Consider the following 18,250-nt stretch of genomic DNA (forward strand, 5'->3'; position numbering starts at 1 on the left):
CTTGTTGCAAACAGGATGTATGTTTTGAAATATTTTTATTCTGTAGAGGCTTACTTCTTTTCACTCTGTCATTTAGGCTAGTATTGTGGAGTAACTACAATGTTGTTGATCCATTCTCAGTTTTCACCTATGACAGCCATTAAACTATGTAACTGTTTTAAAGTCACCATTGGCCTCATGGTGAAAACCCTGAGCGGTTTCCTTCTTCTCCGGCATCTGAGTTAGGAAGGGCGCCTATCTTTGTCGTGACTAGGTGTATTGACATACCATCCAAAAAGTAATTATTAATTTCACCATGCACCATATTCAGTGTCTACTTATTTTGTTTTTACCCATCTACCAATGGGTGCCCATCTTTGCGAGGCATCGGAAAACCTCTCTCGTCTTTGTGGATAAAACCTTTTGAAATTCTCTACCCGACTGAGGGATCTTACAAATAATTGCATGTGTGGGGTACATAGATGAGGTAGTCATTAAAGAAATCGTGTTAAACACTATTGCAAACATAATGAGTCCATGAAACTTATTAAGTGACTTGCTCAGCACATTATTCCTCCTGAACATATTTAGGCTTGCCATACCAAAATGGTTGAATACCTATTGACACAAGGCATTTCAGCTTTTCATGTTTTATTAATTTGTAAAAATTTGTACGAACATAATTCCACTTTGACATTATGGCGGTAACACAAGAAAATGTGGAAAAAGTCAAGGGGTGTAAATACTCTGAAGGCACTATATATATATATATGGGTTAATGGGAAAGTCAAGCCTAGTGGGTAAAGTTCTTGGTGTGTGACCATAAGAGAAAAGTCATGCTAAACAAGATGACAGGGAACAGGTCTTATCTCATAAACAATGATGCACATACTGTATCTCTCATTGTTTTAATATTGTGTTTACTCATAAAACAAACACCAATGTTTTTACAAATGTTCCCACTATAAGAATATCAATATATACACATAACCTACATGTTCACAATTGAATCAAAGAAAATATACATCAGCTGTTTTCATTATGCATCAAGTTGCTTTCCTTTTCATACATGAATTGTCCATATGTCTATCAGTTTGACGAGTATCTGTAAAATCTAGTGAATACTGCAGTATCTATAAATAACCATCTGTATATTTACTTGGCAGTTTGTTTAAAAAATGGTGGCAACTTCAGATATGGTTGCCACTGTAGTAATATCTTGGTTGTGCTCCTGAATTTCAGCAAGTCCGGCAGCAGATTGTCTCGTTTGATGGGCGAAGTAAGAGGGGAGTGTACCTGTGTGATGAGAGAACGTCTGCATGGTGTTTCTTGCTTTGGGAATGCTGGTGCTGTAGCCAAAGTCCTTCCAGGAGTGGGGATAGGCATGGGGATTGTTGTAGACTGGTGCTTGGGAAAATCCAATTGTGTATGCATTGTCTAGTGGGGCCTGGAAGCTTTGGGTTGGTATTACACAGTAAGTGCCTTGACAATCCACAGCGAGGGTGTTAGCGGCGTGGAAGGAACCTGAAATGGAACACACACACGCATACAGAATTACTTTCCAAGCCCAAGGAGTAAAGAATGATAGTGACAGAGTCATTCATTGTTGCCGTGCTACATAGCCAGGTGGGTTTTACACTGGTGGTGGAAGGGGTGAGTAATCCCCACACAATGTAATCCGCTGCAGTTTGAGTGCTATAAAAATGCCAACTGTTATCTTCATCATTCTGCTATGAGGAACTCTAAAATCTCAGTATGAAATTGTGACTGTAGTAAACTCACTTTTGGCCCAGGGCTGGAAGGTGCTGAGGTTCCTCTTGCCTCCATCCCCACTGATGTCAGAGTCACTGTCATTGAAGTCACTGTCTCCCTTGCCACTGTCCTTTACGCTCTGCTGGTCAATGCCACTGCGAATAGAATCAAACATTAGCCACTGCACCGCTGTATCTGATTATTGATGTGTGCTTTTCCCCCCCTCTTATGAAGCCTTCCACCACCCAGCCCCTCTCTCCGGACAACAACTGCAATCACGTGTACAGATACAGGATCTTAATTTGAGCCAGTTTAATACAGCAGGAAAATTATCCTGCAACAACAGGAAACGTGAATTATAATGTGGTTTATAATTAATGACCTGACGATGATATAACTTGGATCGATATGTTCTTCTGTCCTGCACCTGATTAGTTGGATGTGCATATTTTTTATATTTTTTTTATATTATAATGAATGGATATATTTTGTGTAGGTGTTGATACATTTCTTGTTAGGGCAAATCAAGTCTGACATTTTAAAGTGGAAATTACACACTTCAGAAGCCTTTTTAAACCTTGAATGCACTATAAGTTTGCATGTCCTGCTGAGCAGGAAAATTCTAAGAGTGATTCAATTAAAATCCTACATCTGCTGTATGCATGTGGAATGTTAAGCACCTTCCAGTGTAAATGATTATGGTTATGTAAATGATTTCTCATGGAAAATAATAATTGTGATAAAAGAGCACATCATGCCAAGTAGGATCAATGTGTATTCTTACCTCATTTGCAGGCAGTATTTTTCCCCTTGCCACATAGATGTTGGTAGGAAAGGCTTAGGAGGCAAGAACATCTAAAGAGCAAACACAAGAGAAGAGGATGGGATGGGAAATGATTTCAGCTACTTGGATCAGGAGTAGTGCTACACTTGAATGTGTACAGTTGTATTTAAACACAACTGAAACTGAATGAAATATTTCACTCACCTGTGACTCCAAGTCTCCATTTTTCTCCTCATACAGGCTGGACTCATCAAGAGATGAAGAGGTCCTTTCATTGAGGAAACCCCTTGGTCCACCGTACATGTTGGGTTCTGCAGAGTTGAGCCTGGGATGATGCCTGGAGTCAAACAGGACGTGAGACACGTCTCTCTTGGAGTCTTGATCCTTCCCTCCTTGATTCAACTTGCATGTGATAACAACAATCACTATGGCAATCAGCAGAAGAGCACAACCCCCGCCGAGCATGATGATAACTACTACTGAAACATCCAAGCCTGCGTCTTCCTCATCAGTTGAACGTAGTACAATGACAACTTGGTCGTCTGAGAGCTGCGAATCTGTGACAACAAAGCGAATGGTGGCACTGCTGGAGAGGGGGGATCTCCCATTGTCACTCACTGCAATTTTGATTTCCAAAACATTTCCAATCGCAGAGGCCAGCCCCTGTTTTAGAGCTATTTCTCCAGTGTCTTTATTGATTGAAAATAGGTTAGAGTCACCTTGTACGATTCTGAAGCTGAGCTCACCATTCATGCCCTCATCCTCATCCTGACCTTTGACCCATAGGGCCAGGTACCCCAGTGGTGCATTGACAGGAAGAGGAACTTCAGCAGAATCATTCAGCATAACAGGAAAGGTGAAATAGGGATAGTTGTCGTTCTGATCAACAACTTTGATTCTGATCATGGATGTGCTTGACAGCTGAGGTGATCCCTTGTCATCAGCCTGGATGGTTAATTCAATCTGTTGGACGGTTTCAAAATCAAAAGATCTCAGACTATACAATGACCCTGACATTGGGTCTATAGACACATAAGTCAAAATGGAGGCCTCACCCACAACATCTGAATCAATTAGTTTGTATGATACTTTGGCATTTTTACCCATGTCAAGGTCACGTGCTACAACAGTAGTTATATATGACCCGGGGATATTATTTTCCAGGACAGAAACTTCATAAATGGATTTACTGAAGAGGGGGGCGTTGTCGTTCTCGTCGGTCACTCTGATGGTATACTGCTTCACTGTTTTGAAAGGTGGTGTTCCGAGGTCTTCAGCCACTACAGTGAGGTTATACTCTGGGATCTTCTCTCTATCTAAAGTGGTGGTTGTTACAATCATAAAAGTGTCCCCGTAGGCCTGTTGCAGCTTGAAATGATCGTGGCCGTGTAGGCTGCTGCGAACGTAACCGTTCGAGCCAGAGTCACTGTCCGAGGTGCTGATCAGCGCAACAAAACTTTCCTCCGCTGCGGCCTCCGTGATGTAAGCTACACCGTCACTCGTCGAGGTCATTGGCTTGATAGTGATTTCTGGTGCGTTATCGTTTACATCTACAACATCCACAACAACTTTGCAGGTCGATGGAATAGAATTTGTGCCTAAATCGGATGCTTCAATGTTCAATTCATAAGACCTCTGCTTGTCATAATCAACCAATGTTTTTAAAGTCACAGCACCGGAAATTCGGTCTACATTAAAAATGCGCACTGCTTCAGATGACGTGTCTTCTACAAATCCATACACTACCTCGCCATTGATGCCAGCATCTGGGTCAAACGCATGCACTTTCAGCACTTGGTAACCTATGGGTGAATCCTCATAAAGTTCAACTTTTAGTGAGTTGTGCTCAAACGTTGGGCTGTTGTCATTAAAATCCAGCACTTTGATATGAACAGTCATTGATCCGGACCTGGGTGGCTCTCCCCCATCTGTTGCCGTCACTTCAATTGTGTATGAATCTTCAACCTCTCTGTCCATTGCTTTCACAAGCACAAGTTCAGCATACTTCACTCCATCCTCTCTGCTGCGCACATCAACTATGAAATGGCTGGAGGGAGAGATATGGTAACGTTGGATGTAGTTATTGCCGACATCATGGTCAACAGCGATGTCCAACGGGAATCGTGAGTCCACCTGAACATTCTCGGATATCTCAAGGGTCGTCTCTTTGTGGAGGAAGTGGGGTGAGTTATCATTGATGTCCTTTACCTCGATCTCCACGTGGATGAGCTGAAACTTTTCTTTGGAGAAGGCAACTATGTCGAAGGTGACAAAGCATCGCGGGGACCTTGGGCAGAGATGCTCTCGGTCAATCGTTTCCCCAACTGCTAAAAGTCCATCAATCTCCCTCATTTGAATCACAGACGAATTGGTCTCCTGCATGAAGCGGAAAGATGTTCCAGGGTCCTCTGCTGGGTCTATCTTTAAATCCTGAGACAGATTTCCAATCTCTGTCCCGGGCGCATCCTCTTCATAAGTGCAGTACCTCGTAGTTGTAGACTGAACCGAGTAGAACAGAACAGCAATCACCACGCACTCTCCAACTCCTCGAATCCAGCAGAATCCCATTTTAAAGGTCAATGAAGATGACGAAGTAAAACGTAAAAAGAAAACGAGCTGGAAGTAAACTTGTTGTGATGTTGAGCTCGCTTGCCACGACCAACTAGATTGGATACAGTCCAAAGAGAGCATTGACCTATAAACCTTGATTTATGCAAATTAGTTTCCTAATAGACCAATGGCATTCAACTGGCTAGCCAAATGGGGCATGTTTGGTTTCCCGCTGGTGCCAATTACTGCAGCCCCTCTCATTGACTCTGTGCAAATGGTCTTTTTAAATACAATGGTATGTAATTCTATAATGACAAGAAAAACAGCTTCACATTGAAGTATACATATTGCCACTTCTTCAATAGACTATTAATCCAGTTTGACTAATTCTATCTGAACAAATTACTTTCATTCACAGGTTATTTGAGGCTGATGTGTTATTTGAGACTGATGTGTTGGTCTGTTTATGAATACAGAAAAACTATAATCACCAACACTGTTGAACAAAAATATACATGTACTATGCATTCACTATAAATACTGTGAATACTTTATTAACCATGTATTAACCATCCAATGATATTGTGGCATTTAAGTACTTTTATGTTGTGAATGAATGAACCATGAACAAATTGTCACCAATTGTAGTATTTAAAGGGAAATTCCATCACTTTTCAACTTCAAATTCTTTATCTCCAGCACCACACCAGTGACTCCATATGTGAAAATGAAATTTAGTGTTAAAAAGTAATGATGTAACTAAAAGTAAAAGCATTTTAAAAACAGTGATTTTCAAACACTATGAGACTCATGGGGATTTGGGGAGAAGGAACATGCCCTCTCCCTGGGTAGAACAGTTTGCAGGTTTTGAAAATGTTTTTTCTTTTTTTTTCTTCATGTAATCCTACTTGATTTTGAGCATTTCTTCTTATCGTTTTAACCAGAAGAACATATAAATACACAATGTTCACATATGTAGGCACTTGTACGGTGCTGGAGATGAATTCATATGACGTAAAAAAAAATTGGTCAACTTGTCCTTTACACAACTTTGAAATGACCTTTGCTCAACCTTTTGTGCAGGCTTAGACTACATTTTGGTCAACATGCAAAAGTCACATGATTACACTAGCCAACAACAGTGCTTGGGGGGTGTAGCCTACTGGTACTACTCGAGTGTGTATGTCCACCAGATTTAAGTTTGACACAAAATAACATGTGTACTAGCTTTTGGCAAACATATGGGTATTAGTGTGTGTTGATTAAAAATACAGTTTTGGGCTTCAAAGGGCTCAGGTCTGACTGACACCTTTCACAAGTTGGAGCTAAATCTGTTTGAGCCTCTGATAGAGCAAGCACAGGAAGGCGTTAAATACGACACACTTAAAAATAGTCACTGGGGCACTAAGCATTTGTTGGTCTACTGACTCTGGTAAAAAAAAAGAGGTAAAGAGAATTTAACATAAGGTAATCCACAATAGAGAATGTGATAGCTTGAGTCTGGTTTTAGCTGTGCCAAGAACAGAGAACCATCAATTAATTATAACTGTCTGGAATTCAATCAAACATTAACCTGCCATTCAAATGATTACAGCAGTGTCTTTGTTCACAAACTGCTGCCCACTCGTACACAAACACTTCTTATTCTGAGTTGACATCAATCTAAGAGGTTTTTACAATAACTAAAACCATCAGTAAGTCATTTTATTTTATTTGATGATGGGAAAAATAGATATACTGTGCAAGCACAGCAATGCAGGTTCAATTCAATATTGTTATGTACATATTCTTATTCATTCCTTTACACTTGTATGTATAAAGTAGTTGTTGTGAAATTGTTAGATTGTTAGATATTACTGCATGGCCGGAACTAGAAGCACAAGCATTTCGCTACACTCGCATTAACATCTGCTAACCATGTGTATGTGACAAATAAAATTAGTTTTGATTTGAATTGATGTGAGCTCATAGTTACAAGTGAATTGCCAGCTAATCTTAACACTTGTCTAGTGCTGGCCACTGATTGGCTGAATACTTGGGGCACGGGTGGTTGGAGTTGTCAACAAAGCAGCATGACAGAAATATGATGCCAAGTTTCCGACCTACTGGTTTCTGTGAGATGATATATAAGGCGATATGTGCATTTGAACAACAGCATAAATACACCTATTTCACTTTTGCATGAAAAAAAAACGAATGGCCACTACTGCAGATGCTGCCACTACTTTGAACAGATTATATTATACTATTTAGAACAAGTAGCCCGCTCATAAACAAATGGGCGCAACAAGCATGCAATAAGTGAAAACACATTATCTAATCTGGGGACAGCTAGCTAACAAAATGTCACATATCATGATGCGCTAGCCAGGTAACTTTCATTTTGAAATAACTTAATATTTCAGATGTAGTCAGATATTAGATTAGAAATACTTAAAATTAGCATAAGAGCTAAATAGCTAGCAAGCTACCAGCTAGCTGTAGCAATCTATCTGCCTTATCAAAGGTAAATCAGTGTTTAATTTGGCCAAAACATTTACCAAACACTTTCTCAATGTTTCTAAAAAATGACTGTAGCTGGCTAATTAATTTGGTCATGCTTTGTGATACACCTGGTTTTATGCTGTTTTAGTCCAAACAATATGTAATCCTGTCACCTACAGTATAACCTGATGAACAGCATAGGGGGATACAATCAAATTTGCCAGCCACCGTCATGCATTTTTGTCCCACCAGATCCCAGATGAGAAGGTCCTAGCTAGTGTATCCCTCTGTCTTTCAACTCTTGTTTCTTGTTGCTTGTAGATGTCCGGCTTATCAGCTCCCAGGTCCCATGACTATTATGATGATTTATTTACAAGTTCATTACAATTAGTTTCTTGCTTTAGCGCCATCTGTACCTGATAGAGCAGATCTTGTCTCACATGCGGAAATAAGCCGTCTGGCGTGAAATACTTATTGGGAGGGAGACTAGAGCAGATTCAGAAGTTCTGACTGGATGCACATTTGAGCGCACCAGGACGGTCCATTTACTTTGTGCTGTTATAATTTATGCTATGAAATCCTGCGATTTCATTGGGGCAGTTCACTCTCATAGCAAATAGTTGGCAAAACAATCCAAGCAATGTCCATTTTGAGACGCTGTACACCAGTATACACTTCCTCAAAATAGTCATAATTAATCTAAGATTAACTCAAGAAATCTGTCATCCATTTTGACGTTTTTGTCGAGAAGATCTTAGTGGCTAAATTTGACATCTAACTAATATGTTTGGTGCAGTATTTCACAAGTACAAAAATGTGGATGAAAATGTCGTTGAATGACAACACACATTTCATTGAAGAAACCCTACTGTTGACCAATCACCGACGAGGTGGTGTAGACTTCGGCTACCGGACTTCTGCTTGCCTCGAGAAAAAAGGTTGTGTGTACCTAACTGCTGGAAAAACCCTTGCCAAAGACCAAAACGAACTAAAACGTCACAAAATGTCATCATAATACATGCACAAACTGTTTCGGATGGGAAGCATGCCGATGTCTTAACACTCTTATTTCAACAAGTTCATAAAAATGATCCATCAATATTATAACCTGCCTTGTGCAAAGCTTTCCATTATATATATTGATCTATTACTTACATTAAACACACAGTCTTAGTCCAACAGCATCTTCTCGTAAGAGGTACATGCTCTGTTGTGTTTATACTGGCATCAAACCATCACATGGGACTGAACTGGAGCTGCTAAGCCCAGTGCCTGATTCTCCATTATCAAATAATACCCTGAAAGATTGTCAGTAAGCTTCTGAGAAAAGTTAATACACAGTCTTATCTGTGATTAGTGATGTTGTAGTATTGCGCTGTAGTCCAACTACTGAGGGTTCACACATAGTAACAGAGAGGAGAGGAACGCAATAACAAAAAGGCTGTATTAACTTGCTAATTGAACATATCGAATTTAACAGATTCAAGGGAATTGTTCTCGCACTACCACTGAAGCTATTTCATGAATAGGACAGGAGATATTTTGATGAACATGTGAAGAAATGTATAAATTATATTTACTTGTGCAATGTGCAATTGCAAGTTATATCATAGTTCTACAGTATTAATTGAGTGTACAGTGTAAATTAAAGCATGTCTTTTCGTTAATAATTAAAGTCCTGAATTATTAATGATAGTCAAAGAAAACATGTTCAGTAAACATATTTGAGATTCAGGAGCATTGGAACAGTTTGCAGATGGTGGCTCTCCAGACAGACTGGGGAGACTGGAAGCCCTCTACCCAGAACTCTCTTTAGCCCCCCAGGCTGGCAGGGTGTGGAAATCCAGGATTTCATGGCTAATGTGAGTCAGTTTGATAGATAATACTAAACAATTAGGCCAAATTAGTTGTTTGTCAGTAATAAGCTTAGGAGTTAATCTTATCAACATGTCACGCACACGTGACATTTCGGGTGGCAAACAGCAAATTCTACAATCAACCTAATGCTTCATCAAAACCACTCAGAGAACAATTAGTTTCTTCTTATAAAATCTAAACAAGGCGACTGGTGTCTGAATAATACTATCAGTCATTGTTGAAAGACCCTATTTTACCTTGCAGTTCTTTCAAAATACACATCATTCGCTCTGAGAATAGTAATAAAGAAAATACTGCAGGGTCATGTTTTTTCAGTCTGCGTTATTGTTATTGTGACCCAATGTAGCACGACACCAGACCGTGGCGTAAGTGCAATAGTCTCATCACTAATGATGCATAGCTAGCCTAGGAGTGATACTTGTTTGCCACTTAAGACTGGTGATTAAGGCAGATCACAGCTTGATTAGGACCTGTGTGGTGGCAGTAAGAGCATTAGAGCATATTAATGGGATAGGCCATATGCTCTAGACTGGGGAGATTTTAATTAAAGGTAAGAATAATGTTAATCTTCTTCTTGGCAGGCCATAACACAATAATCATAGTAGCAATTTTTTAGGAACGCTGTCTCTAATAACATGCCTTTTATACTGATACTAATATGGACCATTTGTGGACAGTTTGGGCCCCAAAGAGCAAACCTCTTGTCGTCCTCCACCTTGTAACATGTTTTTTTTTTTGCAATGTCCAAACAGCCAAGATGGCGTGGCACAGGATCAGGCTTTTGGTGACACTGTAGACTTTAGTCCTGTAGCATATGTCACTGGGAGCAAATGTCCCACAACAGAGCATAAATAACAACCTTTTGGATAACATTCATGTCAGCTTCGTGTCATGCTATAATGGTGTCCTTGCCAGGGCAAGGTGATGTAGAGCTACTACTACATCATATAAAATGAGACATGCTCAACATTTTCAGGTTTCCCTGCCGTGCTGGTTTGGTTTGGTTAAAAATGAATAACACAATGTTTTTATATTATGCTTGTCTGTATTTGAGATTATGCACATTATACTGACATGACAGTATGCAAAATTACATGTTCTCAGTTCGCTGATTTGTATGAAATACGATTCTGTGTGGACTGTTTATTTAAATAAAATTGAAAAAATCACACAAAAAATATGAATTTGTACGATTTGAAATAGGAACATACATTCCTCTATATTATTGATTATTCTGATTACGTTGATATATAATCTATTATATACAGTCAGTTAATTCATTAATCTCTAATTAATTCCAATGGCTTAAAACAGGCCAGGCCATCTCATCAGTTTCTTAATTTTACTTCTCACCTCAAATGGTATATTAAGTGGGGGGTAGGCATGTCCCTCTTTGGGCAATGGGGGGTCAAATGTTATGTGCAAATGCCATGTTTAATGTAAGCCATTTGGGCTGTCTGAAAGCCAGATAAAGCTTATCCCTCAGCCAGCTCAGGGTGTTGTAGCCTCGCAGTCAGTGGGACAAATGGGCGGGTGTGAGGGAGCAACAGATGTGGAAGTGCCAGAAGATCAGACTGGCTAGTGGTCCCTGTGGCCTTAGCACGTCCTGTGGCGTGAGACAGGGCCCACATAGCCCCAAAACACACATCATCCCTGCCACCCTCAAACACATTAGGACAGGCCAAATGATTTAGCTCATCATATTTTCTCTGTAGCTTGGTTCCTCGCAGTAAATACGTAAGTTAGCTGGAATGGAAGAATCTACTTTGTTATTTGCACACAATGTTTATATTTGTAAAACAAAGATCAATTACAGTAATAAAATGCAATAACGTACAAGTATGTAGTTATTGTATTATTTAGTGAAAAATTCACGAGTCTATTAGGGCTCAATATCTCAGTAATTGGATGTCTACAGGATTGTAGTTTGAAACAAATGCCGCACATTAATTTGGATGCAAACATGTTTCTAGGATTTTCTTCATGTTGGCCACAGAAGGCTCCATCTTTTAATACATTTAGAGAGACACAATTTGTTGTTCAAATCCTCTGAAAACAAAGACAGATCAAAAGAAAAATTAGAATTCTAGAACAAATCACACTTGACAGAATTTATTGTACACATACCACTCCACCCCCTTCTCGACCTCATCCCATTGTAAAACTTGTACATTCTTCTTCAAAGAATGATTCTAGTCATAATTAGATTTAACCCAGTTCTTAGTATTTTGTTGCTTTGGGAAATGATGTTCATTCAGATGACTGAAATGTGAATCTTCTTTGTTGAAAGGGCATTGATTCATACTACAGATTTAATCATCAACTCAGACACATCCACAATAATGGCTGTTTAATTGCGATGAGCAAGTAATCACTGTCAAATATTATAACATTGTACTATCCATCACTAGTTTATTTCCAGACATATGTTTGTAGTACAAGTAATCCACAAAAACAAACTCTAAATTGTGGGCATTCACAAGAGGAGCAATGGTGTCAGTATTTACAATCCGGGGAGAGAGCGCCATCTCCAGGCCACATGTCTCCCTGCTGCTGCATAGCCATTCTGGCTTATGACATCCAATGACATGCTTAGAGGGAGAGAAAATACTCCCAGTAACCCCCCCTCCCCCCCTCACACACACACAACCCGCCCCCCGCCCCCTTTCTAAAGTATAAATATCACGCAGCCTCTGATCAATATCCGGCCTGGCTAATGAATCATAAACAAGTGCGTGACGCACCTGTCTCAAAGTACATCTTCTCCTGGCAGATCATAGCAACACCAACCACAAGCTAATTAAAACGAGAGAGATTGGATTTTGTTTGGAGCCCCTGAACCTCAAAAGCATGTGATAAGCAGTCAAGTCTATTTGATAAACGTCGTGAGTGTGACGCGTGGGTCCTAGCCGTGTTGCCTTTCACTCCGTGTTGGTAGAGCTCTGTGCTGAATGTTGCAATCCAATTAGGTTCACTACTTTACATTTCATGGTTCACATTGAATTTCACCACCTCAAGGTACATGGCTGAGAACCTTGGGAAATCAGAGGTACACAGTACATATTTGTTTCTTTTTTACTCTCAATGATATTCCGTGGAATATATTTTGATCATTGTTCAGTACATATTCTACATGACAGATGACTATTCTAATTCCATTTTAATTTGGATTTTCCACATTTCCAAACTTGCATGGTAAGCTTGTATAAATCCTAGTCAAATTCCAAATTTCTATATTGCAATGTGTTGTATCTGAAGCTACAATGTTTATTTTTAACATTTATATTCCGTGTCAGTTACCATATCAGGCAGGGTAAATCACTATTTGTTTGGCTGTCCAGGCTGTGAATACATTTCATTCTTTGTGAGATGCTTGTATTATTCAATGTAAGAGTTTCAGTATAGCACGTGAGTGGGACTGTGTGTCTCTATGTGTGTATGTGTCTGTGTGTGTATGCATGCTAATTTGGATCTTTCAAGGACCAGGAATTCTTCTCTTTCCCACTGAATATATTCCATTGCTAGATATTATTTTCCTAAAAATGTTGCCTCTCCTTGAAGCAATTTCCTGCTTAGTGTTATCTGATACTGGTGAATAGCCTCTCATTGGCAGGGCCACATGACACTCTGGCTGGGTAGGACTTGGCTCTGAGCCCCCTCCTTGGCTCTTCACCAATCCAGAGTCTGCCTGGGCCTGACAGTCCCTGTCGGACTGGCCACCGGGGGTGGACTCCTGGGCCAACTGGCCACTGAGGGCTGTAATCAGTCCCTTTGACATATTTGGCACAAGGCTTGGGATTTGTAAAAACAACCTAGCGTCACGCCAGGAGATGGCAACATTGAGATGAGAGTTCCACACTGGAAACATGTATACTACCTTGTTATTACAGTTTTTCTCAATTGCTAAAACACTAAAACCCATTGGCTGAACAAAGTTCTCAGTTGCCTGGACTCATTTAGCTTATTATGCAGTCGGTTGTCAATACCTTAAACCATTTCACATGGTAATACACAATTTGGAGATGTCACTTAGTCTTTTCAGCAAAACTCTAAACACATTCTCATCTCAAAACACATTCTGCACTCCAAATACACATGTCATCCATACTGGTAAACACAAGTGTAGTACAGTGCATTGTAGGCTGCATACTGTACAATGGATGAATTGTATGGCCCTGAACATTGTGCTTTCCATTTATTAACAGTACTGACAGCTCAATAGATTTTGACTGGTTGCAGGTTCATATCAACAAAGAACAAGAATTACAGTATCACAGAGACAAAGGACAAGTTTGTAAGATGCAGGGTACAGTGCTGTAAAAATAGGGGTACAAGGAGGAGGAAGAACAAAAGACAAAATTGCAAAGAGCAAAGCAGAGTAGTAATTTCTGATAATTTTTGAGCTACTATGATAGAACATATTTTCGTTCATCGAAGGACAATGACGGAAAAATATGATTTAAAAAAAAATTAAAATGTACTTCTCTCTGAGAATTGTATGTTTTGAACAATGTGTTTTCTATTTTTCGGTGTATTGTTTACTGACTGCTTGAGAGTGTATATTATTTTGATCACTTTGTTTATGATTTGAGAGCAGTGTTTGATTTTGAATACAGGTAAAACTGTTTTGAGGTGAATGTTTCATTTTGCAATAGGAGTCAGAGGTTATGTAAATAGTGAAGTTTTGTGTTTAACGTTTTCAGGAAATGGAGCTAGGTTTCAGAAATGGTGTTTTAGCAATTGAGAAAAACTGTAAGGGCTTGAAGTCTTGTTGTGAGAAAGGAGAGGTTGGACTCAGGTTTTATGACAATAGAGGTATGACACAAGAAATAGACCCATCGCAGAAAACATATTGCAGTATATGTTGCAGAATCATTCTTGATAATGACAATGTTAATTGCCTGGAATGTATTTATTTTACTGACCAAATAAGCCCCCTAAAGATGTTTCCATTGCAATTTGTTTGGGTACTGTGCAGGAGGTTAGCATTTTTTGTCATGAATCTTGTTCTGGAGGCAGCTCTGGAGAGTTGTCACTAGCTGGCACAGCAACAAAGTATTAAAACCCTAACTTTAACCCTAACTTTAACCACACTGACTGCTAACCCTAATGCCTAACCCTTAACCTCAAATTAAGACCAAAAAGCCAATTCTTGTTTTCATGAATTTTTACAATATTGCCAATTTTGACTTTTTGATCTAAGGGGAATTTTCATCTAAGGGGAAATCGCTCAGTTCTGCCTCCAGGATAAGACTTGTGACAATAAATATCAACCGGCTACTGTGCACACACTTAAATCCCCTCTATAAGACTCACTGCATACATACATACATGCACTTACTGTATATTAGGGAGGAAAATGGCAATGAAGACAATGCAGAGAGAGAGAGAGAGAGAGAGAGAGAGAGAGAGAGAGAGAGAGAGAGAGCTGGTCTCATATATGCAGAAAGTATAGATTAAAGGCCCAGTTAAAGGCCCAGTTAATTGCTACCCAGAAATAATTTGATAATGAGATAAAAATGGCTGCATTGGACCTTTAATTGTTACTCATAAATTATTTGATATTGAGATAAAAATGGCTGCATTGGACCTTTAATTGTTACTCATAAATTATTTGATATTGAGATAGAAATGGCTGCATTGGACCATTAATGTTGAGGGGCAACAGCAACTCCCAGGATTGTTAGTCTCCCCAGTGTGCACACAGCGCAGAGAGGAGTTAACGGATTCCAATCTGGCCGAGTCCTGCGGTGCGAGGAATGTTTGTAGTGTGCTTGGTGATAGCGGACTCCATTACGGCGCTGAATCTCAAGGTAGCCTGTCATTGTGCCGGCAAGCAGAGAGGTTAATCAGATCCCAACTCCATTATGAACGGCAGTTATTTCAAAAGGCTTCTATGAATAGGAGAAGCTTGGGTAAAAATGAAGCTCGTCTTAGTGCTTTCATGGAACGAGCGAAGATAAATGAGGGAGTCAGTGTACATTTTAAGAGATGCTCTGCAGTCCTGCAGAGCACAGCCAATGGGTGCTTTATAAAACCTCACTTATGAATTGTTTCAGATTAGGAAATGATCTTCTTTCTTTTCAACTCAGCTGTGAAAAATGTCCACGTCTGCTTTGTTTGCTGTCAGGGGCAGCAGAGCTTAATAGATTTTTTGAAGTATAGAATTAATTTCACATAGAGGTTTAATGAAATGGGATTTTTCAAATTGGTCACAGTACTAACACTATTTCCTCAGTCACACTCCTCCAAAACGGAGGTTGAATATTGTACAGACGGCACATTTTCCCTCTCTGGCAGTTGAGATTGCCATAATGAGTCCCAATCCAAGTCAGTGCAGTAATAGGAAATGAAAGTGAGGGAGATAGTTCATGTTGCTGTTGAGCTAAATTCAAGTCGGACTTAATTTCAGTCATAGGTAAATCTGATTCAGATAATAATGTCACATTTCTTGCACAGCACATTGCAATTTGCACTGTATTCCGATAATCTGTTTTCCAAGGTAGCAGAAGATGAAATTTGCTTAAGCTTGGAGAACAACAGGATAGTTATAAGGGAGGATATTTGTTAAAAGCCCAGACAATCCCCCTCACTGCTAAGAGGTATTTAAGCACTGAAGATGAAGTGAGATGGAAAATCTCATTTCCATAGCAGGATGGGGGAAACAGTCGGGCAGAAGGTGTTTTTTTCTGTTCAAGTGTCAGAGTGATCATGGTCATGCCACACTGAGGGCAGCAATCCGGGTGGGGGGTGAACTATCAACCCCTACCCCAGAATACCGCACACACACACACACACACACACACACACACACACACACACACACACACACACACACACACACACACACACACACACACACACACACACACACACACACACACACACCACACTTTTCTTAGTCTCATAGGAACAGACAGTGAACAAATTATGCAAACAGAGGATTTTACTGTTTTTCTGTGTATGGCTGTGCAAATGTGCCTTTGTGTTGGAGAGAGAAATAAGACTGATTAAAAATCAGGGCAAATTTGCAAACTGCTCAATGGTTCTCCTCGGGACTAATTAGCATGTTCACTGTGGAGGAAAAATACACTGTCTAACAAATCATTAATTATTTCATTATTCAGATGATGTTTTGTGCATTTATATATAAGAGTGTTTATAATAATTAGGTGGGTGTTTACATTAGTCCTATTTTTCGCGCATTTCATTTGGAAATGTATATCCCACTCCCCCTGAGAGTGGGGCCATAGCCAGCGATCAGCCATTATTGACAGTGACCCTGGAACAATTAAGGTTAAGTGTCTTGTCCAGGGGTACTTTGACAGATTTTTCACCTAGTTGGCTCGGGGATTCGAAACAGCAACCTTCTGGTTACCTTCCGGTTACTGGCCCAACGCTCTTAAAACCTGCTGCCCCAGTTGGTTTTCATTTGTTTGTTTGAGAGCTCCAAACATACCCATTTCTCACAGAAAACAATTGGTACCCTATATTCTGCAGAGGAGAGAAAGAGAGTGCAAGAGCACAATACAATTCAGTTAGAGGGCTTTTTTTTATTATCACATTGGTACAGAATGTTATTGAGGCCCAGAACCATTCATTCCTCAATTATATACTGGCTGATGTGAAATGCAATGCTCTTGTGATGAACTGACTATTTGTTAAAGGTAACATCATACCCTGAAGCAGAGGGTAGGGGTCAGCCAGCACCAATGAAACCATGTTTAATGGTCAAACCCAACCAACGGCAGAGTAAGTTTTGGTGCTTCGGGAGTTTGAAAACAAATGAACTGTTGTTGGCCTTTCCATTGCTAGTCATGCAATACAATGCCTGGAAAAGCCTGGAGGAACACAACTGAAATGACCCAACTTGCAAACACAATGAATATTTAATTAAAGTTCAAGAATAGACTGTCCCTGGATGCTTCATCCTTGACTGTCACTGCAGTCCTTACAATATCTGTACAAAAGATGAGAAGCGTAATCAGTGTAAGAGCTGTTTTCTATTCATCTCGTGTCGGGCGAATGGGAACCTGAACAATTCCCCCTACTTCAATATATCATTTATAAACTCTGGATTTTGTATGCACCTGCTATCAGTGCATGCAGTCTCTATCAGACAGTCAGACTGTATGAATATATTCAACAACATACTGAGACGGGGAACAGTGGGAAAACTGTTTTGTGTTTTGAGCACTGAAGGACATTTAGTTTAATATTTAAACCCACTCTCTACAATGTAGAGTACAGCGCTCAGTGTGAGTTTGCTATACTTTTCTTCTTATCTCAACAAACAGGGCAATGGTCCCCTGTAGAGGATGGATCTGTTGCCAGGCTAAATCGGACAATCAATTGGGTAGACATAGAAGCAGAGGGAAAATGTTATTGATTGGTTCACATATTACACTCAAGCATTCTCTTTCAATTATCAAAGGGTTTCCTTTTAGTAAAAAGAAAGGTTGCTATCTGATGTAGGCCTACAAAGACAAAAAATATGTATCACGGTAAAATAAAACAAAGATAACAGTTACTATTGAGATGTACTTTTAGTCGACCCAAAGCAGTCGTGCTTTCTCTGACATGTTATGAATATGTGCTCTAGATATTTCTGGACCATTTTGAGCCAAACAGTTACTCATTTACTTAATTTATCCTCCATGAGCTTTGGAGGCTAGCTGAGAGTTGTTTCTGAGCGACTTTGGTTCCTCTCGTTCTGTTGTCGCTGGGAGCTGGTGTCACCATGGTTCAGGCTGTCAAAAGCAAACTCAGTAAGGGCTTTTCTGTCAGGCCACATCACTCCTTTTTCCTACACTCACACGCTCT

The 18,250-nt window shown here is 39.8% G+C and overlaps 1 protein-coding gene across 1 annotated transcript; it reads right to left on the minus strand.

The window, feature by feature from the left end:
- Positions 1 to 1,150: 1,150 nt before the first annotated feature.
- Positions 1,151 to 5,083, minus strand: LOC135546934 (protocadherin-8-like). Its single transcript, XM_064975491.1, has 4 exons — positions 2,720 to 5,083; positions 2,516 to 2,586; positions 1,762 to 1,886; positions 1,151 to 1,503 (listed from the first exon to the last, which is right to left on the minus strand). Exons 1-4 carry the CDS (start codon positions 5,081 to 5,083, stop codon positions 1,151 to 1,153), a joined length of 2,913 nt encoding a protein of 970 aa, XP_064831563.1.
- Positions 5,084 to 18,250: the final 13,167 nt, after the last annotated feature.

The sequence above is a fragment of the Oncorhynchus masou genome, chromosome 10 (assembly GCF_036934945.1).
Source record: "Oncorhynchus masou masou isolate Uvic2021 chromosome 10, UVic_Omas_1.1, whole genome shotgun sequence".
Classification (NCBI taxonomy): Eukaryota; Metazoa; Chordata; class Actinopteri; order Salmoniformes; family Salmonidae; genus Oncorhynchus; species Oncorhynchus masou.